Source organism: Hippopotamus amphibius, chromosome 10, assembly GCF_030028045.1.
Source record: "Hippopotamus amphibius kiboko isolate mHipAmp2 chromosome 10, mHipAmp2.hap2, whole genome shotgun sequence".
NCBI lineage: Eukaryota > Metazoa > Chordata > Mammalia > Artiodactyla > Hippopotamidae > Hippopotamus > Hippopotamus amphibius.
This window is the reverse complement of record NC_080195.1, coordinates 53,022,208-53,049,140: the sequence shown is the minus strand read 5'-3', so window position 1 is coordinate 53,049,140 and position 26,933 is coordinate 53,022,208. Positions and strand designations below refer to the sequence as shown.

The following is a 26,933-nucleotide window of genomic DNA, read 5'->3' as shown; positions in this document are numbered from 1 at the left end:
TACATGCATCGAGAGGGAGCATGTGTTTTCCCACAAAACAAGCTGCAATCAATTTAAAAGGAATTACATCATGCAGACTATGTTTTCTGACCAAAAAGGAATTAAACTGGAAGTCAGTAGCAGTAATATATCTAGGGAACCCCCCAAAGTGTTTGGAAATTAAATAAGGTGCCTTAACAGACCTCACAGATCAAAAAATATCATAATGGAAACTAGAAAACATTTTGAACTAAATTCAAATGAAAAATAGAACATATCAAAATTTGTGGGATGCAGGAAAAACAGTGTTTACAAGGAAAGTTAAAGCTATACACGCTTATGTTAGAGAGAAAAAAAGATCTAAAATCAGTAACTTTCAGTTCCACTGAAAGAAACTAGAAAAAAGAAGAGCAAAGACAAGTTCCATAGAGGGGAAAAAATAAGGATATTAGGTAATTGAGTGGGGGAAAAGAACGTCTTTTAAACATAAAGTACTGGAACAACTGGATATTTGCATTAAAAAAAAATGAACATCTACCCTTACCTTACCTTGAATTACAAAAATTAATTCCAAACAGATCACAGACATTTATGTAAAAGCTAGAACTATAAATCTCACTGATGAAAACATAGGAGAAAATACCTGCAACTTTTGGTAGACATTTCTTAGGACACAAAAAGCACAAACCATAAAGGAAAAAAAATATGGTGGACTTTTCAAAATTAAAAACTTTTGCTCTTCCAAAGACACCACTAATAAAGTAAAAAAAGCAACCTACAAAAAAGGCAGAAAATATTTACAATACCTATATTTTATGTAAGATGAAAAATGGTATCCAGAATATACAAAATAACTCTTACAACTCAATAAGACAAATGACCAATTTTTTTAAATTGGCAATAGAGCCTGAACAAACTTCCCTAAAGAAATAATACAAATGGCCATTAAGCAAGTGAAGAGATGCTCAACATCACTAGTCATCATGGAAATAAAAACCAAAACCACAAGAAACCACTACACATCCATCAGAATGGCCAGAATCTTAAAAGACTGACCACACCAAGTTTTGGCAATGATATGAAACAACTAAAACTCTTACACACTGGTAGTGGGGGTAAAAACAAACAAACAAAAACAGAAAACAAAAACAAAAAAACCCCCACAACAACAAAAACAAAAAGAAAACAATGCAACTGATTTGGAAAACAGTTTGGCAGTTTCCTTACAAAGTTAAACATCAGCAATTCCACTTAAAATTATTTACCCCCAAAAGACTGAAAATGTGTTCACACAAAGACACATATAAGAGTAGTTCCAAAACTGGAAATAACTCAGATTTTCCTCAATAGGAGAATGGAAAAACAAGCTGTGGTATATGCATGCAAAAGGGTTCCACTCAGCAATAAAAAGCAACAAACAGATGCATGCAACATGGCAAAATCATCACGCTGGGTGAAAGAATCTAAACACAAAAGAGTACACACTGTTTGATTCCATTTACAAACATTCCATAAAATGTGAACCTACACACAGTAGCAGCAAGTAGACCAGTGGTTTCCTGAGGCTGGAGGCAGAGGAAGGGAGGGATGCAAAACGAGACAGATAATCTTTAGGTGGCAGGAGAAACCTCCCGTATCTTGACTGCAGCGGTGGGTCCATGAATATACATACAACTGTCCTCCAACTGTACACTTTAAAATGGATGCAGATTTTTGTACTCAAACTGTACCTTATCAAAGTGGATTTTTTTTTTTTAAATCATCGATGCCCACTGGAGGGCCTTTCTTCTGTGGTAAGATGAGTGACCTAGTCATAGGCAATTCACCATCTTCCCACCTTCCACAAAATCATGGTTCAGTAAAGGCTGTCCTTACATTAACCAAACTGAAGAAATAAATCATGTTCCATTTTCATACCAAAAATACCCTAGGTAAATGAGACGTAAATTTTTAAAAACCATTTCACCGTGGGGTGTGGGAGGGAAGCTACCATTAACAATAGCTAACTTAGCTTACTGGGGAGTCTAAGGTGAAAGGAAAAAGGAGAGGGGACAAGGACACTGCCCCCTCCTCCCACGACGATGGGAGAGGATCCATCTCAGGAAGTGCAAGACACAGCTTAATTAGAATCTTTGAAAAGAGCCTCCAGGCCGAGAGATTGTCAGAGATTCTTGGGAACCACTGAGAAATATGGAGAACCTGGCAAACCATCAGTGATGAGTCTCTCAAGGCAAATTCAAGAAAAGAAAAACCACAAAGACCCGCCATTCTGAGGATTATTCGTTATGACATTTCCCAAACCTTAACGAAATTCCCAAATAAGGGCTACACTACAATTCTGTATGCTTTATTCGACATATTCATAATTTTATACCATGCCCCCGCCCCCGGAAAAAGGTGGTTTGGTTTAGTTCGTGCTCAGATGGATACTGTTTCACTGAAACTCAATCTCTCTGTCTGCCATGCTATCTAGATTTCTAAGGTCTGGCCTGGTCACCAACTACAGAACTAGAACATCGACACAAAGGCCTAGATTTCAGGCTCAATACAACACTAATAACCTTTCAATTATTCACGTTGATCCATATAAGAACGAAACTCCCACAAACTTATCCCTTTTTTCCTTCTTACATTTCCCCCATTCTGAGAAGAAAATATTCTCTTTACAAGTCTTCACTATGGGAGGAGGGAAGCTTTGAGTTTTTTTTTTAAGATTCACTGAGAGTATGTCTCTCTCCCTGGACTTAATTTATCAACATGTACGGGGCACCTCACATGATCTTGAACTACCACAACAGCCTCTCAGCTGACCTCGCTGTCTCCCTCCTGGTCCACTTCTAATCCATCCTCCACTCTGCTGCTAAGGTCAAACTGCTGAAAGAGCAACGCTGAGCAAGGTATTCCCCCTGAAAACCCTGGGATGGTTTCCCACTGCTCACTGGGTAGTCCAGATCCCTGTACTGGCCTATTCTCTTGGCCCGTCTCTGGCCTCTGTTCCCGGGGAACCCTACCCTCCAGGCATGCAGAACTACTCATAGCTCTCAGACTGCTTTATTCCTCTGTAATTCTGCTCATCTACTCTCTCTGCCAGAAGGCTGGCTCTCTCATGACCCCTCCTTTCAACATTACCCCTGGCTTCCTGGATTCCTACTCATCACCTAAGACGAAGCTTCTGGACTCATTTCTGACTTCATTGTGCAAAAACTTGATCATTCCACTTCCCTTGGTGATGGACTTATAGGTGGTTTTCTGCTCTCCCTCTTGTAACTTTCGAATAAAGGAGATTCTATCAACATACTCATTTGCATAAAATGTGATTCCTCATACAACTCACACTGCAATGGAAGTGATGTGTATATTCAGACCTCCTCACTCATTTAGATGTTGCTTATGTCCCTGGATGATTACTGATCTCCTTGATTTAACTATAAGATACAGGAGAGAAATATATATAGTTATTCTAATAGGGACAGGCTGGCTATAAAACACTTAGCTCTAACACAATTTGTCCAATGAATTCTGTACACTGAAAATATGACTGTATTGATTCTTTTGACAATGTTTGTTGAATACCTACTATGTGCCAGGCACTGAGCTAGACTTTAAGGCCACAACACTGCACAAAATAATTTATAAATACAGATAACTTTCAGAAAGAAAGAACTTTACAACTGAAAGGTATGTTAGAGACCATTTAGTCCAGTCCACCCATTTGATAGTAAAGTATCTTGCCCAAATTCACCCAACGAGTTAGCTGCAAAGGTAAGATGCAAGAAAGTGCTCATCTAATGTCTCTTTCCTATCCTTTTCCACCAGTTGGAAGGAATTTTGAGTAATAAGACATATTAAACACTATTTTGGTTTAAGACACTATATAAATCTCACCATTTTAAAATACTATTAACCTATATGTGAAAAGAGGCTTGACACTACATTTTCAGAAAGGAAAGCAGTGACATAAAACAAATCCAAAGGGAACGAAATAACAGAGACCCAGAAGTGGGAGCTGAGATTCATCTAAGTCAGCAGCTGACATCTATTTGCACTCGTTAGCACTGCCTGGCATGTGCTACACCACCACCCCCCTGGGTAATTTACATTTTTTTAAAGCATGTATTTCTAAATTTAGGAAGTTAGGATAATCAGGGTGGAAAAGCCCATCTGTTTGACGCTCACTCCAGCTGCTACAGATTCTGAAATGAAATTTACGTATTTTCTTGTCTGCTTGGTCTTACCCAATCTGGAATAGGAGGATATGACAGAAGCATAACAGTAGCTAAGGACAGGTATCTAATATATATATATATATATATATATATATGCATATATATTTGGTGCACGCAACACCTCCATTGTATTTAAATAACCATACCACAATCACACAAACACATGAGCTATTTATACACACCTGTGTACACTCATGGTATATGCACAATTTTCTTGTATAATATTTTGTTGAGGTGGTAGTGTGATAGTGACAGAAAGGCCCTAGGAAGAGATGATGTTTGACCCTAAAACTGTTAAAATTAGTGTGAACAAGACAGAAAAAGTAACGGAAACATTGCTTGGCTGTATTATTTGCCTTTACTGGGAAGAGCATTAACCTGGATTCTGGTCCAAACTTTGCCACTTATATTTTTACCTCTCCGTTTCTTATTATACAACCAGAATAGTGCCAGAACACAGGCAGGAGGGGAATAAAGAAAGAGGTGAGCAAAGAAGAGAAACCAGAAGGCTGAAGGTGTTTTCCACATCTACAATTCTGGGACTATATGACAGCTGCAGAAATGTTCACAAAAAAACCACTGCAACATAAGAAGTTTTCCCCTTCTACTCTGAAATTTTCAGCATTAAACCCAGAAGCAAATCAATCAACAATTACTTATACATCCTTTTATTACCCTTAAAATGTATGAGTCATATACACTGGAAGTTAAATAATTATTTAGTAAATACTAAAACAACGTATTTTTAAAATAAACACAATTCAAACAGGAAATTTTACATTTCTAAAGTACAAAAATAAGGTAAGAGAAAAACAGAAACAAGCATTATCTAGGATGATGTTTATTACTGGTGATAAACATCATATGTAATTGTTGATAAGGCTCCCCAAAAAAGAAATTTATTTCTCAGTTAGAGAAACAAACATTTTCTGGGTCCATAACCCTTTCCTGAACACCTTCTCAATGTAAGGTACTGTGGTATAAGCAATACTGAGCAATGACTGTCTCAGACAAAACTGTTAAAGTTTTTATTACACTTAGCATCAGGGAGTCACTTAATTAGAAATAAAAACCATACAACTAATGAGAGTCAGTTTCTAATTCTTGTGTAAGATTATCTAACACAACTAACTGCAAATGTTTCAGAGACAGAGAACCAGCACAGGCTGTAACCGCCCAACCCTGTAACTTCTCTAAGGAAACTGATCTATCTGGAGGACACAAACACAAATCACAAGGTTGTAAAAGCTTTAAAAAGCATGTTGACCATGACTTAAGGAGACCAAAGTTCTTAACATAATTTCCTTCTGTGTCAATTACATTAGTCCTAACCTAGCACTACACTATAAGTGAACAAGCATTTTAAGATGACATGGGGACTCAGTGTTACACTCTTCCTATGCATTCCTGTGTGTTAGCACCATCTCTTCACCTAAGCCCGCCACTCAGGGGGGCAGGTGTCACGTGCCTCACTATCCAATGAAGAAAAAGACTCAAAAGCCAAACAATACTCTGACCAAAGTAGAGGGGGAAACATGGAACCATCTGACCATCTAGTCTACCCAGGTGAGCTAGGGTACAGGTCCAAAACTCCTCCAAGAGGCAGGACATAAAAGACAAGTCATCTGAGACCAGGCATAAAAGCTGAGCTGGGAAAGCTAGCAACAGGATGAGCAGTACACGGAGCAGGTACAATCACACAGTGTAACCGGCTGGACCAGAGCCAGGCAGGAGGCACAAAGCGTGTCCCGCTGAGCGGCTGGAGCCCGAGAGGGAGGGCGGGGGTGTACCTCTCAGGAGTGAGGGTGTAGGGGTCCTTGGAACCAGGGAAATCAGGGAAACCAGGGCGGTGTGTGTCATGAGTTCAAAGCTTCTCAAAGTAAAAACGGCCTGGCAATATGTCTGTGCAAGCAAATAAGGGCATGAACATTAGTGACAAAGATGACGGTCATTTACGGTAACTTATTAGCCAAGCTGTCATTCCTAATTCTTTTTTAAATCATCTTTAGAAATCTAAAGGGAAAAGCCAATTTTCAGCAGAAGGAAGAGAACATTGTAAATATAGAAGTATTGACTATGCAGGAAAATGTTTAGAATGCTGAAGCAAATAGTTCAATGTGTACAGATTACAAGCATAATAGAGCTTCAAATGAGTTGCCATAGCTACAAAAAGATAATTAATTTTGAGGAAACAAAAGAAAAGAGATATCATTAGGGACAGTTTTCAAAGAGCTGAACTAATAAATGCAGCATCCAAATTTAACTCGCATGCCTTCCTAACAGGAGCTAGCAATGCTCCTTTCCACATGACCACTTCTGATGCTGTCCCCACGCCGGCCCTTCCCAGTCTGCAGTGTCCCGCCTCCCCTGTGCTTGGCTAAATCCTGCTCAGATACTGTGAGACTCAGCGAGTTCCCAGCTGTTCCATAAAGTCTCTTTGAAGTCCAGTTGCTCTTACAGCTTGAGCTATACAATTAACACTTCCTATTTATGAAACAAATATCTATTAAGCACTGGCTGTGCACCAGGCACAATGCCTAAAGGTAAGGAAGGAAGATGAGGGTTAAACAAAGAAGGGAGTGTGTAGATTATAGAAACCAGGACAGACTACATTCTGAACAACATTCTATAGAGACAGGGAGGGAAAAAGCCAACTCAGGGAGACCACAGGGGAGGTGATATCCAATCTGGGTCTGGAAGCATAAGCCTTATTTTTCCAGACTCAGAAGAAAGAGGAGGAAAGGGGATTTCCAGTTGAAATGGCGTGTTTTCTTGCTCTCCTCTTCCAGAAGCAAGAAGAGGGTAGGTTTCAGATACCAAAAAGACATGAGAGGTGTGACCTTATTTAACTTGTGCTTGTTTATAAAATGGAAATAATGCAAGGGTGTGGTGAAGATTAATTATATAATGTACATTTGAAGGGCTAGTATTTAGTAGGCATTCAAATGTTTCCTCCCTTCCCTCCTTGAAAAGTGTCAACTCAAGGAAGGCGGGAATGGAGTTGCACACTTCTTTCCTACCACTGCAGTGTCTAACACAAAGGCCAAGCCCCGTTTCTTCTTGGTATAATAATTTTTCAATCATTCCCCTTTGAATGTGAGAACTTATAAATCTTCTACCATGCCAACTTATTTGAAATAAATAAAAACAAAGTTCTAAACTCTTTGATGGCTCATGCTGTATTATCTAACAGGCACACCAAACAGATGCCTAAGGCACCAGCAAGGCAGGAGGGAGAGAGAGGGCTTTTTAAGGTTGATATCTGATATTTCAGAACCAAGATTAAAGCAGTCCTCTTGAAGGAAAAACCACCACTGTGTTGGACTTGCTTACTCCTGCTTTACGGTTTAGGATTCATCTTGAGTTTCACAGGAAGGGGCACCACAGTCTTTGCGTGCTTAGGGCTCTAAAGGTCTTCATAAGCCCTGCTCACACAGCTCATATAAATGTTCCCCAGTTTTTCACCAGTTAGGCCCAAGAATGGGGACAAAATCACCAGAAAGTCAGAGCTTAAAAGAGAAAATGTAGTCCAGTCCCTGACTGTCTGACCCTGACACAGCACTGGGCACTCTGCATACTCTCTTCCTCTTCCAGGCCCCTAACCCCAGGTACTGAAATTCATGCTACCCTCCAACCACACAATCAACTTCTTCACTTGGAAACAGGGCTAATATTCATCTATGTCACAGGCTTGTCTTAAAGATGCTCAAGTAAACATACCTAAAATGCCTGAGGGACGCATGGCGTGTGGTGCATACCCAGCAACACAGCTACAGCCCTAATGGGAACTTGACATCTAGACTGGAAACTTGGGACACTGGAAGCAGGAGAAATGTGATGACTTAGAGAGGCATCCAGAAGTGGTGGAGCAGCAGAACTGAAGCCTGTCAGAGCTGGCACTGGAGGCAGGACGGCTTGGCTTGCCACCCTTTGGCACATGTGCCCGGAGCCTATTCAACTCCAGTGTTCCAAGCTGTTTAACCACATTCAGTTCACTGTGGGCACCTCCGTATCCAAAAAGCCTGCCAAATCCAAGTATTTTTAAAAAGCACTCCAAGTGATCAAGCAAATAAAGAGGCTTTTCTTAAAAGAAAAGTTCATTTATTGAGATTCAATAAACCACTGTAGTGCGGTTCCTGCAGTTGCTTACACATTTGCTGCCATGTTGGTACATCAGCTTAACTTAAAAACTAGGACAAAGCTCAAGATGGATGCATCTGGCCAGAGGAGGACCCTAGATGCTGTGGGATTGGCCGTGCATCTAAACCAAATGTTATCAAGAGGGCAGCAGTAAGTAAATCTGAATTTCTTTGTCAATAAATAAGCATGCGCAAAGAAACAGTCTATTTTCTCTCAAACTGATATGATCTTCTTACCACTTCTCACCTCCCAACAACCCACCCCAAAATCAGATGGGTAGTAGGGGTGAGGGAGATAACTAAATTCAGCCCAATCTGGTCATCTAAGGCTGATCCAACAATTTAAACAACATCTTTAAGTAATCTTATAGATGTCTCTTTTGGATGGCTCAGGTAAATGCTCAGTCTTTCAGATTTCTTTCCCCTTGTCCTGCTTTTCCTCAAGATGGTATCTGACTGCATGAAGGAGAAAGTCCTCAAACTACCCCAAGGCAGAGAAGAGAGCTGGCCCTCACATCCACGCAAAGTTCTCTGGGTCCAATGAGTTAAGACTGGTGCTCCGTGGGGGTGTTCTTTCCAGTGGTGGTGGTGGTGGTGGTGGTGAATGGGGAACAGTGGTGGGTCTGTGCTGCTTCCCGTCCTTATACAGAGGTTCTGGCCATTTGTCTCTGATCTTGAAATTCCTGCACACATTCTAACACATAGGTTCTAACCTCAGACCTCTAGCAGTCCCCTCACCAGGATACACAAGCACTACCAGGTCTCTCACACACTTCATGCAGGCCCCAGGAAACCAGCAGCACTGCCTCAGACTCCACCTGCCTTCTACCACTGCCTCCACGCCATCACTCCAGCACATGCTGAAAGTGGACAGCTGCAGAGCGGGCAGACCCCAGGAACCATACCACTTAGGAAAATGACATGGCTTGGCAAAACAAGAATGAGGACTGAGCAGGAGACAACACTGCATTCATACCATTAATGTAACAAATAATAACGAGTGGAATCATTTTGTCTTTTAGTCTAAACTCATCGAGTCCTGAAGATGGGACCCTACACTTCTTCATCTTTCTATCCCCAGATGCCTGGAGCATAGTAAGCCCTCCTTTTTTTGTTTTGTTTTTTCCTTAAAAACTGCTGAATACAGAAAAAACAAAGGTGTTCTGCCTCATCGGCCTGGATGAAGACCAGATATGCAGTACCCAAGGTCATTAACTATCTGGCCGTATCATCTTCCACTTGACACTTCATCTACTACATACCTGCACTTCAATTTCCTCACATGATTCTGACAAGTGTTCCACAATTACTCCTTTTCTGATTCACATAAATCTCCAAGTTGCAGCTGTGCTTACAATTCTAACTATAGTTACATGTCTGTTAAGTTCTTTAAGATGAGGCACCATTGAATACTCAATATAACCCACAAATGCCTAGTACAGGGGTGTACATAGAGTAGGTTTCTCAACAGCTTATTGGAAAATGAGAGAATATACTTTTTTTAAGAAATTTTATTGAGATACAATTGACATACAATAAACTGCATATATTTAAAGTGTACAATTTGATTTTTTTTATTAGTAATGTATATATGGCAATCCCAATCTCCCAATACATCCCACGAATATCCTTTTAAAAGTTGAGATAGTCTCACCAAGAAAAATACCAAATGTGCACAACACAAAAATTTCTATGATGTCTCTGAAAACCATTTTTGGACCATGGGTTAAAATTCCTGGCCCAAAATAAATGTAAGGTGGTGGTGCTGTTATGATGCAAGGTACTCAACAATATAAAACACTATTATAAAACTAAAATTATGGTTTTTCAAGGAGAGCACTATATAATGGTAAAATTAAGATCATGAGATTTAGAACCTAACGTCAGTTCCAGATGATGAGGACGGTATTAACGAGAGAGAAGGAGATGACGAGGGCAAAGATGGCGGTGGCAACAGAGGAGGAAGCGGGGAGACAACAGACCAAAAAGAAGAGAAGAAATTAATGCTGTAGGGCTTCCCTGGTGGCGCAGTGGTTACGAATATGCCTGCCAACGCAGGGGAAACGGGTTCAATCCCTGGTCTGGGAAGATCCCACATGCTGCGAAGCAACTATGCCCATGCGCCACAACCATTAAGCCTACGCTCTAGAGCCCGAGAGCCACAACTATTGAGCCATGTGCCACAACTACTGAGGCCAACGTGCCTAGAGCCTATGCTCTGCAACAGGAGAAGCCACTACAATAAGAAGCCTGCGCACCGCAATGAAGAGCGGCCCCTGCTCTCCAAGACTAGAGAAAGCCTGCACGGCAATGAAGACCCAAAGCAGCCAATAAATAAATCCATTTAAAAAAAATGTTAAAAAAAAAAAAAGGAAATTAATGCTGTAAAGAGTAAATTACTAAATGAATGCTACTTAAGAAGAAAGTCAGATTTCATACCATTCTGTTTGGGTCCCTCTGTATCTTTTGGGAAATGGGTCTTTATGGCCTGACCATTGTTACCAGGGTTTATTGATTACTTACCACATACAAGTCACTATACTAGACCCTGGAGGCAAAATGAAGTGTAAGGCCACATCAAAGCACTTATCTCACCAAGAAGACTGGACATAAATGTAAAAAAGTACACCACCACAAAAAGGAAGTTTTAGTCCTTGACTCCCAACTCTCATCATACACACAAAAAGGCTGCAGATCAAAATATAAAAGGTAAACAGTACAGCTTCTAGAAGATTACAAGCAAAGATTTCTTAGGCAAGACACGAAAAGTGACAGTCAAAAAGGAAAAAATGTCAAAACTGAATTAATTAAAATTAAGAACTGTTCTATAAAAGACACTGAAGTATGAAAGTGAAAAGGCAAGTCACAGAGTAAAAGATTTTGTGACTCATACAACCAATAAAGTGCCAGTATTTCAGCAAACATATTTTTAAAACCTATACAAATCAGGCAGAAAAAAGACACACAGACTCTCAAATTTTAAAAACTGGCAAAAACCCAAGGGTTCATCAACAGACAAATAAACAAATGCAGCATATACATAACAATGAAATATCACCCAACCAAAAAAGGAATGAAGTTCTGATCCCTGCTGTAACATGGACGAACCTTGAAAACATGTTAAGTGAAATAAGCCAGTCACAAAAGGACAAATACTGTCTGACTCCACCTATATGAGATTCCTAGAAGAGGCAAATTCATAGACACATAAATAGATTAGATGTTACCAAGGGCTGGGGGAAGAAGAAGGGGAAGTTATTGCTTAATGTTTACGGAGTTTCTGTTTGGGGTGTTAAAAAAAGTTTTGGAAATAGACAATGATGACGGTTGAAAGACACTGTGAAAGTGCTTAATGCCACTGAATTGCACACTTAAAAATGGTTAAAATGGCTAATTTTATGTAACATTCTACCACAATTCTTAAAAATAATGTAATACACCAAAAAAAATTGTATACTTTAAACAGGTTAAATATATGGTATGTTAATTATATCTCAATGAAGCTCTTTTTTAAAAAACTGGCAAAAGACTTGGACAGACAATTCACAAAAGAGGATACCTAAATGCCCAGTAAGAAGGGGAAAAGGTGAGTAATCTCATTAGTAATCAGGGAAGCGCAAAATGCAAAATACCTGCAAACAGGCACACAGGAGATCCCTTTACTCGCCCATCAGAATAACTAAGGTAAAACAAGTTGACAATACTTGGTGTTCACAAGGACGTAGAGGAAAGGGAACTCTCATACACTGCCAGGAGGGTGTAAAGATCAGCACAATCGCTTTGCGAAAACAGCAGTACCTATCAAAGCTGAATACACACAATCTGTTTCTTAGGTACATACCTAACTCTGACTATGCGTCAAGAGATACATACAAGAACGTTCACAGCAGCACTGTTCATTACAGGCCAAGACCAGAGGCCACCCAAATGTCTATTAGTCGTAGGATGGATAAATCCATACCATGCTATATTTGTACACTGAAGTGCTATACCGTAATGGAGGTGAAGGAATCACAGCTACAAGTAACAATATAAATAAATCACATACACAACGATGAATTTTCAAAGCCACACATAAAAGAATGCATAATGAATATGGATTATTCTATTTACATAAATTTCAAAATCAGACTAATTTTGGTATTAGAAGTCAAAAAGTGGTTACCTTTGTCAGTCTCCCAAAGCAACAGAAATCAAAGCAAAAATAAGTAAATGGGACCTAAGCAAATATGAAAGTTTTTGCACAGCAAAGGAAACCATAAACAAAATGAAAAGACAACCTACAGAATAGGAGAAAATACCTGCTAACGATGTGACCAACAAGGGCTTAATTTTCAAAATATACAAACAGCCCATACAACCCAATAACAAAAAACCAAATAACCCAATCGAAAAATGGGCAGAAGACCTAAATAGACATTTCTCCAAAGAAGACATACAAATGGCCAATAGACACATGAAAAGACGCTCAACATCACTAATTATTAGAGAAATGCAAATCAAAACTATAATGCACCTCACACCAGTCAGAATGGCCATCACTAAAAAGTCTACAAATAATAAATGCTGGGGAGGGTAAGGAGAAAAGGGAACCCTCCTACACTGCTGGTGGTAACGTAAACTGGTGCAGCCACTATGGAAAACAGTATGGAGGTTCCTCAAAAAGCTAAAGATACAGTTTCCATACGACCCAGCAATCCCACTCCTGGGCATATACCCAGACAAAACTATAATTTGAAAAGATACACGCAACCCTATGTTCATAGCAGCACTATTTACAACAGCCAAAACATAGAAACAACCTAAATGCCCATGGACAGATAAATAGATAAAGAAGATGTGGTGCATACATACAGTGGAGTATTAGCCATAACAAAGAATGAAATTATGCCAGTTGCAGCAACATGGGTGGACCTACAGATTATCATACTAAGCAAAATCAGAAAGGGAAAGACAAATACCATACAATATCACTTATATGTGGAATCTAAAATAAAACACAAATAAACATATCTATGAAACAGACTCACAGACATAGAGAACAGACTTGTGGTTGCCAAGGGAGAGGTGATGGGGGTGGGGGAGACTAGGAGTTTAGCATTAGCAGATGCAAACTATTTTATATACGATGGATAAACAACAAGGTCCTACTGTACAGCACAGGGAACTGTATTCAATATCCTGGGATAAACCATAATGGAAAAGAATATGAAAAAGAATATATGTGTATAACTGAATCACTTTGCTGTATGGCAGAAATTAACACAACACTGTAAATCGACTATACTTCAATATTTTTTTTTAAAGAGTGGTTACCTTTGGGGAGCAGAGAACGGTAGAATGATTGAGAGGGTCCTTGGGGGCTACTGGGTGTGGGCAATGTACTGTCTTTGGATCTAGATGATTGTTACCTAAGTATGATAAGACGTGATAATTCAGGAAGTAGTACTCAATATTTCTACAACATTTTTGTGTATATTACACTTTAAAAATTTTTAGTCCTGATCACTACTCTTTTCTAATAAATATAGTAACTTTGAAACATAATCCAACAAAATGACTATATGTAATCGTTATTCAGTGGACTGAACAACATACAAGCTTTAGAAAGGCAGCAGGAACACGTCAGAAGAAAGTGCGAAGCTGCTGTAAACTCAGTTCACATAAAGGAAAAGGCTGAGTAACTGTATTAAAGACTTTTGAAGTCTGCAGTTGTTATTGTTGTTGAAGGAAGGAATATAATGAAAGCAGTGTTGGACAGAAAAGCAACCTGGCAGAGAATAAAGCATGGATCAAAGAGAAGAAAGGTGAAATAAAGACCCGCTAGAAAACTGTCAGATAATGTAAACTTAAAACGATAAGGATATAAATTAATGAAGGCGGTGGGGAAAGAAAGGAGAGCAAGAAATTAAGAATACTGAAAAGAAATCGTGTATATTTGGTGGTTTTCAGATGTGAAAAAAAATGAACCACTTTTTCCTAGGCACAGGCCATGGGATCACGCACTTGTACAGGGTGATGCTGCCACCGTCCCCAAAGTCCGGACAGTATCAGAAGCTTGGGCCACACACAAAATCAGTCTGCCTGAGATTTAAATATAAATATATGCGTGTGTGTGTGTGTGTACATACACACACACACATATATGCAAACTGCCACATATAAAATTAGATACCTATATGTGTATTTACATATTAGCAAGCATATATGAAGTAGAAGGCCAAGCAAAGGTTTGGTGAAGTTGAATCTGAACGTGAAAACGCTGCAGACGTTCACTCCCTGTACCTGGGAGAACTACCCCCCAGGAGTGGGGGAAAAGGGCTCCACTACGCTCTTACTCAAGTCAAAGAGAAAGCTGGCAAGCCGACTTCCGCTATGTCGAGAGTATCTGAGATGAGAATTCAAGAGGAAGCGCTCAAGATTGCAAATTATTTTCGTGTTCATGGTCACCAGCATCAGTTTATAGAATATTCGTTAGACACTGACGGAGTAAGCAGATTTGATTTACTTCAGTGCGGGCAGATGGCTTGGTTGTGGAAATTGTGAAGAGATTTACTGAGCGGCTTCATCAGATCGAGGACATTATGGAATTAAAGGGCTCTAAGAGACCTTGCTGGTCCAGCTCGCAGGGGCTCATGACATCACACTTTCTTATTAATGAGAAAGACCATGCAGCCCCCTGCATTTGAAGCAACCAGGGGCAGAGGAAGGAGGAGCACAATTCATTTCTCCAAAGAAGTGCGAATGTTGACATGGAACCAGGAGACATCAAAGGGCAACTGAAGCATGTCTTGCTCTGAGGACAATGAAACTGTCTTCACAAATTAGGAAGAACTGAATATCACATTTTCAGAAAATATTTTTATGAAAGTGCATCACACCTAAGTTTATATAATTATTTTGGAATACAAACCTCAGGAACCTTCTCTACTAGTGTGTTTCAGTGTCACAAAATTTAATGATCTGAAAACAAACCATACTTACCAAGAAAACACAGTAGGCAGTGAGTTTATGAATCTCAGAATTATTCTGAAAGTTCCGCCAATGCGACTAACTGTCCATCTGGGAGACCACCTGGCTTTGTATAGAAACATCCTCTTTCATGAAAATGCACAAAGAACAGCTGGGAAACACTATCAATGACATAAGTCAGGATTAAGATGTGCCCGACCACAACCCTCCCTGTCTAAAAACTCGTTTTTTAACAGCTCACAGGCTTTTCATTTTAATCAATAATAGCACTACTAAAATATCTATATTCATCACGTAACCCAGTATAGATAAATTTTAGACACCTATGCCTGGCTTACACCAAGAAGAGTCATTATGAAATAAAGGCAGGGAAAGGTCCTAAACATCAAGTTAAAGGACCAGGATACAATGATTTTACCACAGGATACTGTGGTAAAAGGTTTTTTTTGTCACATTTAAAGCCTGTTCATAACGGACCCTCTCCTGACACAAACAATACTTATCTATGCTATAAAGGATTCAAGAAAATAAAGATGTATGTACATAGCCTGAGCCAAACTGAACAGAAATTAATTTTAAAATATAATTTGTTATATTTAAAACCACTTTTTATAGTCTTTCTACAACAGATGAAAATGGTTTTAATTCCTAGAAGAGATATCACCATAAAGTCTCATTATATTGCTGGGGGAAAGGGAGAGTAAAGTCAAAGAACTATTTTAGGAAAAATTTTATACATATGTTAACACCAGTCATATATTATCTCCAGCTTATTTTATTGCCAATATTCTCAGTATGAAAGCCCAGTTAAAGAATCATGAGGCAGAAGAGTGTAAAGCAATTATATTCCAATAAAGAGTTTAAAAAAAAAAAAAAGAATCATGAGATCACAGAGCTGGAAAAGAAGAGATTACCTCACCTAATCCCTCATTTTGCAAAGGAAAGCAGGCCTGCAGAGCTGTGTCCCAAGTCACACCTCCGCTCACAACCCTGCATAGAACTCTTGCCTCCTGAACTCAGGTTGGGGCTTAGCAATCCTTACAGCAGTAACTACTACTAACCAAGCATTTTCTATATGCCGGGTCCTATGCTAGAGAGTTGAGATATGTGTCATTTCATTTAATGTACTACTTCTCAACACACTAGAAGGCCATCTCCACCCTACAAGATAATCAAACCTATGCTCAGGACATCCTAACATTCCCAAAGTCATAGAACAAATAAATGACAAAGCCAGGAATTCAAACCCAGCCTGTCTGACTATATAAACCCATGAACTTGTACACGGTGCTCTTGCCTCCCCTCAAATGCTAAATGTGTACATCCAAAAAAATTAGGGGCAACCTAGACTACAAAAATACCTACACAAATTTATACGTTATAAGTACAAAGATGTTCACTACATCATTAATACCGAAAAATAAGAAACAACATAAATATCCAATAGTGGGGAAACAGCTAAATAAATTATGGTATATACATGCTGGGAAATACTAAATGGTCACTAAAAAGAATGAGGTAGAGCCATGTAACAGGAGTGGTAAGATACCCATATTAAATTGTTATGTTTTAAAAATAAGTTGCAGGGGCTTCCTAGGTGGTGCAGTGGTTGAGAATCCGCCCGCCAATGCAGGGGACACAGGTTCGATCCCTGCTCCAGGAAGATCCCACATGCCGTGGAGCAACTAAGCTCGTGCGCCACAACTACTGAGCCTGCACTTTAGAGCCCGTGAGCCACAACTATTGAGCCCATGTGCTGCAACTACTGAAGCCCACGCGCCTAGAGCCCGTGCTCCGCAACAAGAGAAGCCACAACAATGAGGAGCCCGCGCACTACAACGAAGAGTAGCCCCCACTCACCGCAACTAAAAAGAAAGCGCGCGCACAGCAAAAAAGACCCAACACAGCCAATAAAAAAAATAAATAAATTTATAAAAAAAATAATAATAAGTTGCAGAACAGTATTTATGGCATTATTTATTTTTTAAAAAATTACATGTACATGCAGGCTTTGTTTGTGATTTTAAAAAGGTCCGGAACAATGCACAGTAAAAAGAGAATCTGGTGGGTGGAGGTGGGTTTGAGTCATTTCTTAAACACTTCCGCATTGTTTGAATTTTTACACCTAGGATATGTTACTTTTATAATTTAAAAAATTATCCTACAAAAATAATTTTACATGAGTTTATTTTTTTTTTTTTAAATGCATGCATACTCCATGTAACACCATCCCCCATAACACAGAATAATTGTGTGGCTATTCATTTCTAAAACACTTTTCAAAAAAAAAGAATCTAGCACCCCATTACAGTACACCAGCATTTCAAGTCTAGTTCATGGACCCATGGGGGTCTCCAAGATCCTGTGAGAAAGCCCAGGAGGTAAGAGCTTTTTTCTTAATAACAGTAAAGTGTCATCTGCCTTTCTGCCTGAGCTGACATTTGAATGGATGGTGCAGAAGCAGTGGTGGGTGACACTGCTGGCGCCTTGGCACAAGTCAAGGCGCTGTCACGAAACCGTGGGGGAAGTCACTGTAGTCACTGTCACGCACTCACAGTTAAAAAAGGAAATCCAGTTTTTTAAAAATGCCTTTGTGAAGCAACAACAGTGGTTTCATTACATCTTGACCTTTTCTAATATTCTGTGTGACTGAATGGGCAGTATGAAACACGAATCCCATACGCGGCTACCACAGCCCAATGGCGTCCCAAGGAGAAGCACTGGGGCAGCTGCTGGAGCTCAAGGCTAACAACTATTGCTTCTTCCACGGATCAGCACTTGTGCTTGAAAGGACAACTCACAGACTAATCATTCAGACTTAGGTACCTGGATGACACTGTCTCAAAATGGAACAAAGTAAGACTCTCACTTCAAGGGAGATAACTGACAACTGTTTGTTGCCAATGATAAAACTCAAGCAAATATTAAAATTCTGGAAAGCTTGTATCTGCCACTGTGAGCTTAATGGCTTCTCAATACTTAAAGGCTGTTCTGGTGTGATCAATGGTGATGTTAACATGTGATTATTTTTTTACATTTTATAAAATGTAATACATGTCTGTAATACATGTCAACATTTGTAAGGTCTGCATCAGTGAACCAATATTTTCGAAATAAACAATGAATAATGTTACCAAAACATCACCCATGACTAGGAGATCCATTTAAAATGCAATATTTAAAATCGATTAAAGCGGACTCTACTATAATGCAGTAAGAGATGTTTATTGATATGGTTTCTGATTCTGCATTACAACCAGTCTTTAAGACACTACCACTTAAAGTGGCTTGGTGGAATATCAAAGAAGAATAACCAAAATTATCTGAAAATGTTATCAAAATACTCCTTCCTTTTCCAAACACACAATTGTGTCAGGCCAGACAGTCTTCATATAGTTCAACCAAGCCAACACATCACAATAAACTGAATACAGAAGCAGATAGGACAGTCCAGCTGTCTTCTAAAAATCCAGACATTTAGGAGATTTCCCAAAATGTAGAACAACACCACTCTTCTCACTAATATTTTTTGATCTTGGAAAAATTCTTACTTGTCACAGAAATATATTATGTCAACATATAATGGATATATTATTGTTTTTAAAATGAATAATACATGTTTTTAAATTTTCTCACTTTTAGTTTCTAATGTGGTAAATATTGATAGACATAACCCACATAAACGAAAGCTCTTCTGGCCCTCAATAATCTTTAAGGTCCCAATAATCTTTAACGCCAAGAAGTTTGAGACTCTTTGCAGTGTACTGTTAACACAATTTTCGTGTGTTCTTCATACTGGCTTAAGTCTTGGCCAACAAAAGTAAGTACAGCAATCTGTACCTACACGTGGGCAATACACATAAGTGAACTGTGCAACAAACTTTCTTCATCAATGAAAGCATAAAATGCTAGCCTGATTTGAATATGTTCTGCAACAAGTGATGTCCACTACACTTCCACCTCTCTTTTGGACACGTATTTTGTGTTCTGCCAAATGATCTTGACTGACGGGGGCTGACAGAAGTGGTATACCTGATAGTGATGGGCCAAAGAAACAAAGATTAGTGTAATGATACTTAAAATTAATGATACTTAACTTAAATGATGATGATACCATCAAATATTTGTTTGATGTTACTTAAGGCATAAGTAAGCACATTGTTGAGGATGCGGTTATGATTAATAGAAGACTGCGGACATTTTGAGAGCTACATACATCACTGTCGACTGAGAGGACGGTCCATAAAGGAATGAATCACAGCCGGAAGAAGGCATGGCTGGAAATACCAAACGGAGACATCAGAGGAAAGGAAGGGGATGGGAGGTGAGACAACCAGCAACCTCCACCAGGAGGAGGTTACAACGTCTCCCACGTGAGGCGGACTGAGCCAGTGCTCCTAGTTCTGAAAAATCTCCTCTAGTACTTTATACACACGATGCGGGGACGGGTAGAGAGGGCTTAGACTACATAAGGTGTTATTTTAATTAATCATCTCCATTCTTGGGAGACTGGTTCTAGCATACAGGCCCTCAGGACTAAGGAGACCAGTAACATAAACATGAAACTGAGCTTCTAAACGGATTCCCGAAAGTCCAACATCATTCTTCACTACAACGGAGCAAAACCTTCAGAAATTCTTAAGGAAAAAAACATCTCAAGATGGGCAACTTCACAGTTTTAGGATTAAAGATAAGTTAAGAATCAACTTTAAAAGATATGTAAATACAGCATTTCTAAATAAACTTCTAAAGTCACAGAATTTGGAAAGACTGTGAAAATAGAACTCTATCACCTCTATTCCACAAAGCATACAGCAAGCTTTAAAGATTAGTTGAAGCTGACAGTCAAACCAAATCCCCACGGAAAATTTTCATGAAATTCTCTTTTCCTTTAAAAGAAAAAAAAGCATTCTTTTCAGGTACTCAAGCACAGAGGAGTACCACCTGTTTTAGTAACCATTCACTCATTCAGTCACAATTATCTACTGAGCACTTACTCTGTGCCAGGCATGGTATTATCTTTTAGGGGATGTGTACATACATACATATACACACACACACAATTATATCATAAAGTTAACCTCATAAAACGAGGAGAAACTGTTAGCATAGAACTATGTCCACACTCTCATACACTCCCACCAATTCTAGCTTCTAAGGTGCTTTCTGGGTCTGCCTGGTTGGCTGCAGGGGTTTTTTTTTGGGGGGGGGGTTGCTTATTAGTTTGTTTAATATCAATCCTGGAATACGTAGAGCTGAATATATGGTAGGAGCTACGACAGGCTAGATTTATTTACCTAAGAAGAAATAACATTCTCCAAAACAGAAAGAGAGGATGAGGGAGAAAGAGAAAAAGAATCAACATTAATGAGAAAACAGGAGTGAGAACAGATTTTCCATGAGCTACTGCTGTGAAGAGGGAGACTTCAGGCAGAGGCGGGTAAAGGGGTTCTCTAAATCTGAACATTTTTTTTTTTCTTATTAAATTTATTTATTTATCTATTTATTTATTTATTTTATTGGCTGTGTTGGGTCTTTTTTGCTGTGCACGGGCTTTCTTTAGCTGCGGTGAGTGGGGGCTACTCTTCATTGTGGTGCATGGGCTCCTCATTGCCGTGGCTTCTCTTGTTGCAGAGCTCGGGCTCTAGGGGCATGGGCTTCACTAGTTGCAGCACATGGGCTCAATAGTTGTGGCTCACAGGCTCTAAAGTGCAGGCTCAATAGTTGTGGCGCACGGACTTAGTTGCTCCGCAGCATGTGGGATCTTCCTGGAGCAGGGATCGAACCCGTGTCCCCTGCATTGGCAGGTGGATTCTCAACCACTGCGCCACCTAGGAAGCCCCTGAATATTTCTTAAGCTTCCACTAGTGTGATCTTCAACAAATTTTGGTGGAATGAATTATAAATGTCTTTTCACTTTTAAAAAAAATTTGGATTAATGAGTCTTTCAAGAATGGCCCAGAAGTGGCCCCATTACATTTACACTCACAATGTCAGACTGTGTTATTACATAGTTCTGATCCTCCATGAAAAAAACAACACTGAATTTCCAATCCCACACACCTATTATACTTTACCCATCTATCCCAACCCTAAATCCTGATCCACTATCATTATTAGCCACTAATGTTAACCTAATTCTCTGAAGATTCTTCCAAAGAACTCTCTGTGGTACAAGAATTTCCTGAACTCAGTGCTTCTGGGATCTCAACTTCATCACCGCCAATGCGTTTCTAAATAAAAGTGTGCATCTAACCCTGTCAGTTTATTACCCCTCTCACGATGAAAATGCTAAATGAAGGAAAACCAGTAAGCAGACTTCTAAGAATTTTTTACTGAATAGACTTCTTATTCACACTGGCAAACTGCACTGGTTTAATCCTGTTCCATCACAATAAAAAAGTAATGCTATTTATGAAAATGTGATCTTCTTATAACAATGAGGGAGGCAGAGCCATACCATCTATCACCCACACAGGACCCAATAACGGTAATGATGAACTGGTGTCAGATCAGTGACTGAGTCTAAATTTGTGAAATTAGGAAACATATTTTCTTTCTTTGACTGACTTCACATTTCTACAATTTTAAAACCATGACAGATGCAAACTACTACTAGTCTCTTTCTTAAGTGGTAGGAAACCAGGTACAGAGGAAATCAATTACCCAAACTTTAACAGGAAGAAATCCTTCCACTTTAGTAAGATCGGCTTAACTAATAAGTAAACTAATTAACTTTCCACTTTTAAGACCAAAATCAGCTCAAATCAGATCGCATTTTGAATACCACCCAAGAACTGACAACCTCTCTTAGACAGCTTCTCTCAAAGTACGATCAAGGGAGGATTTCAGAGCCTCCATATGGTCTGGGGCTGCCCTCAAAACGTAAGGGTTAGATGTGTAAGTGCCAGGGAGTCCTCATCAAACAAAGGAGGAGGAAACTGAGGGGGCTATGTTCACTTGAGGCCATTAGAATACCGGAAAGTCAGCAATCCTACCTCAAACTGCATAAAATATAAACTGGTATCACTGGTGTCTGGTGTTGATAACAATAGATTCAGAATCCCTATTCTAAACAGACCAGTTACAGATGAGAATTTTAGGGGAAGGCCACAATTTTCCCAACTTTCACTTCCAGACTAGTGTTCTGTATAACTCAGAGCAACGGAAGAATCCTATGCACCAGCACATCACCTTGTTTGACACTAAATCACATGGCTTAAGCATGAAGATTCAAATGAGACTTTTCATTATAAATGCTTCCACTATCAAAGTGTGAAAACACATTTGAAAATGTGCCACATACTGTTACTGGGGGGAAAAAGCCTTTACCCACTGCATCACTACCTTGGGTCTGACAACAGTTCTAAGCATAACATTTTTGAAGCACTTGGTGATTTAAAATTTAAATTGCTTCCTGAGTATCCCATGTTGAATATTGAACTTAACGTCTCTAAAATTTTCATCCTGTGGCTGTCACCTTGCATGTAGGTCAAACTACAAATTTTTACTAAAAAGTGAATCCTTCCAAAACAGTTCCATAATTAAAGTTAGAGCTACGAAATGGAACTTTACAATAAATTTTTCATAATGCTTACACTCAGGCTCATAATTCTTTTCATTTTCATTTCATTTTATGTCATCTTTTATATATTTTTTTCTCGGATTCTGGAAGGCTACCTGCTCTTTCATGGAATCACAAGTAATTTAACCCACTTGCAGACCTATACAGAAGTCAACTTCTCAATTCAAATTTCCTTTGAAGTTCTCCACAGAGATTTAAACAAAAATAAACACAGAAATTTCTTGACAACCATTTTCTTTCAAAAAATGTAAAAGGCTCTTTCTATGTTTGGTGCATTCTCCATTGTAGTGGCCACTGTTACCATGGTTATTTATCTAGCATCCATTTCCCTCTTTCTCCTTCATAATAGAACCAACCTTGCTCCACCCGAAATCCACTCTTCCCCCTCATTCCACACTGCAAGTCCTAGGAATGGGCCCTAGTTCATTCACTCCAACTTTGCTGTTGACTGGTTCGAGAACTTAATGCAGTCAGGACACAGTATGCTCTTGGAGGCTGTTACGCTGGGCACTTAAGGAAACAGTATCAATGGTCTATCCATGGCCCACTGAATAAAACCCCAACTCAGTAATTAACATTCTCTACCACCCTTTTACTACCTTTTTAGACCTTTCTGCTTTGCATACACATCTCCTGCTCCAGCAGCTACAAGCCTGGCCTTTCCAGAATATGCCCCTGCACTTTCCACTTCATATCCTACAGCCAGGCTGTTCCGTTGGCTAGGAAAGCCAAACACTCCCATCTCAGCCCATTCAAATTCTACTCATTTGAAGTCCAGGTCAAAAGTAAACTTTTCCATGAAGTCTCCCTTGATATCGCCAACAAAAAGTGGCACTCATGATTCCTTGTGTCGTAAGTCACTTGTGCATGTTTACAGCTTGTTTTAAAACTGCAAATTCCTTACAGGCTGTGGACAACTCTTGTGCATCTTTGTCTTCCACCACCAACCTGCCTCACCAGACACCCAACTGCCCAGGACAGGAGCTCAGTAAATACTTGTTAAACAAATGAACACATTTTTTTGAGGGTGAAAAGTGGCCCTACAGAATAGATTGTCACAAAGGCTGAAATGCCCTTGGAAGTCTTTAGAAACATCTTAGTATGGTTGAGGAACAGTTCTGCTGAAGGAAAAGAAACACATCAGATGACCTTGTAAGGCTGATTCCACAAATCATCAACTCTTTTAAAAGTATTGCCTAATAATTCAAAAATAAACCACACACAAATGCTATTTACAAGAAGAGGGTGGCATTTACTGTAATATACAAAGGTTAACAACATTTTTTTACCAAAAATTTCAGTTGTTCTTATAGTAATGTTTATAAAATTTTGGTTATGTCCAAAGGATTATTTAAGAGCCCATTTACTCTATCTTATTTCACACCTAAAGGAAGTAGGACAGAGGAAAACGTTGGCCCTCTCAAAGTAGTAACCAGACAAAATTGATTTGGAAGCACGAGTTTATATAATGCACATACTGGTGTCACTTTATTATCTACACATCATCACTAAATATACACCTACTGAAGTCCAGAGAAGTTATCTGTAATTTTGATTATTTCCTTCTATAGCGCCTATGAAAAAATTATACAAAAGTTTTGTATTCCTTTCTCCCCTCCCTTAAGTTGAATTTGTACAATTTAAGTCGGCTAAAATTAGGTTATTTGAAGATCTATTGGTTACATTATCAGTTCAAATAAGGTCATAAAATCAGGGGAAACATACCGATATCTCCAGAAAGAAACAGTATTAACCACAAGACTCCATAAATCAGTTAACCTGCTTTTTAAATAAAAACCTTCAGAATAAATCTCAGTAAATCTCAACAATCAATTAAATGCAACAGAAAACTTAATTCCAAAGGACAGGACACTCAAAAAGAAAGGGCACTGTATAAAATGAAAATCAGAATCTAAATATGATAGCTACTCATGGAAAATAAAATACACGAAAGATTAAGCAGAAATTAAAAAATTAAATTTAAATAGATTTATTTAAGGACAGTTAAGAAAACTAAACACGTTTATTTCTTTTGTTCTAATGTTGCCATGTTCTCTGTATTTTTGTGTCAATTTAAATCCCTTGGGGAAGAAACTAGTCTATAAAAAAAATAATAAATTCTTGTTTTCGAATCTAGTGTAGCACACTGTATAGTTATTTTTTTTAAATAAAGACCACATTTTCCGTCACACCCTGCATATGCTCGTGAAAGGTTTGAGGAAAGCTACAATTTAAAGTTTTCTGAATTATTTGAAAAGCATCCCCAGTTCTTCTGCAGCCGCCTGGTAAGGGAAACGACTCTAAATCCCCTTGCTCGCTGGACCCAGCGAGTAAGGGAGTTCGTTATCTCCAAAGGGCAAAGAGCGGGGTCGGGGTGAGCGCGAGGTCCAGCACGCGCGGCACCCGCACCCAGGGGGGCGGGCGGAGCCACCCCCGGACCGCAGCGCCCGGGCCGCGCGGGGCGCGGGGACCGCGGCCGGGGGCGCCGGGGGGCCCCGCCGACGGCGACGCACAGGGCCCCCGAGAAAGTTGGGCTCCCGCGACCGGCCGCGGCGAGAAGGCTGTCTGCGTCCCGGACATCAACCCCCCCGCCCCCTACCCGGTCCCCCCGGCCCCGCCCGGCCCCGCCGGGAGCGAGCGGAGGGCCACTCACCGTGCAGGGACAGCAGCAGCAAAGGCGCCAGAGGGGAGCCCCGACAAGTCATCCCGGGGCCGCGGCGAGCGCGCCCGCCGCCCGCCCGCCTCCTCGTCGCGGCAGCGGAGGCGCGGGCCGGGCGCTCGGCGCTCTCGGGGCAGCCCGGACGTGCCGGACCCGCCGCCCGGCCGCAGTCCGCCCGGCCGCAGTCCGCCCGGCGGCGCTGGGACGGCAGGACCCGCAGACGAGGCGAGTGCGGCTCCCGCTCCGCCCGGCTCCGCGGAAGCTGAGCCGCGACCGGGCGCGTCCCGGGCTCGCCGGCCTCGCCCCGCGGCACCAAGGCCACCTCGTGCGCTGCCCCCGGACCCGCCGGCCCTCGCGCCGCCCGGGGAGCCACTCCCCCCCCCAACTCTCGCCCGGCTCCTCGGGCGGCAGCCGGGCTGCCGCGCGCCTCGGCTCCGCACCGCCCACTCGCCGCGCTCGGTCTCCCCGGCAACCGCGGCTCCAGCGCGACGCCTGGCGGCCCACCCGCGGAGCGAGCGCGGCGCGCGGCCGGCGCGGCCCCGACCACCTGGGCGCCCGGGGCCAGAGGCGGGCGTCCTCTTCGCCCGCGGCCAGGGCCCCTCGCCTGCCCTGAAGCGCTCCCCAGGCAGCTCCGCGAGGCGCCTCTCCACAGCCTGCGTCCGAACCCGCGAGGCTCCTGTCTATCGCAGTTTTCAGATGACTTCTTTCTTCTTTACCCTCAATGCAAAACAGCCTGGCTCTAGCAACATTAAGAACCGATGAGATTTGTCCTATGCCTTTTATTTTTCTGACTCCCCTTTCTTCTTTGAAAAAAAGGACTGTGTGCCATGCCCCTAACCCCCAATTCCTGTCAAAGACGCCACCATCCTTTCTTGCCCCTTTGGTAAAACTTACGTCAACTTATACAATATTTCAAAACTTTTGTTTTAAACCTGATCGCTTTCTTAAACTAATTTCAAGTATTTGTTAACTAGGAATGCTTTTACTTTCATGTTAAATGGAGATGCTTTTATTGTGGTGATTGATTACTTTGGTTGGGTTCTGTTTTTTGTTCCTTGTTTGCTTTGGTTGGGCGGAGAGACCTTCATGGCTTCTGAAATTATTTTACTTAAATATCTACCTACGTGTTTCCTTATAAAATCTAATCTTCATTCCTTTTCCAGTCAGCTTCCTGCTCTCTTTCTTAAAGCCCATAGTCTGATTCTACTTCAGCCTCTCACCCAATCCTCCTAGATTTGAGGACATACCCCCCGCCCCCCTGGCCCAGGTAATGTCAGACCATTCTGGTCAATTTCTACAGCATCATAGATTAGAATTCTTGGAGCCATTCAGAAATTCTGAGCCCCCGTCTGGCAGATACAATCCTCCCAGGG

The 26,933-nt window shown here is 40.6% G+C and overlaps 1 protein-coding gene across 1 annotated transcript in view; it reads right to left on the bottom strand.

Annotated features, from left to right (window-relative positions):
• IGSF11 (immunoglobulin superfamily member 11) overlaps positions 1 to 25,929 on the bottom strand; it is a 120,597-nt gene extending 94,668 nt beyond the window's left edge. The window contains exon 1 of the mRNA XM_057697977.1: positions 25,555 to 25,929. Coding sequence (XP_057553960.1) covers positions 25,555 to 25,606 — 52 coding nt within the window. The 5' untranslated portion in view covers positions 25,607 to 25,929. The remainder of the gene's footprint in view (positions 1 to 25,554) is intronic.
• Between the last annotated feature and the right edge of the window lie 1,004 nt (positions 25,930 to 26,933).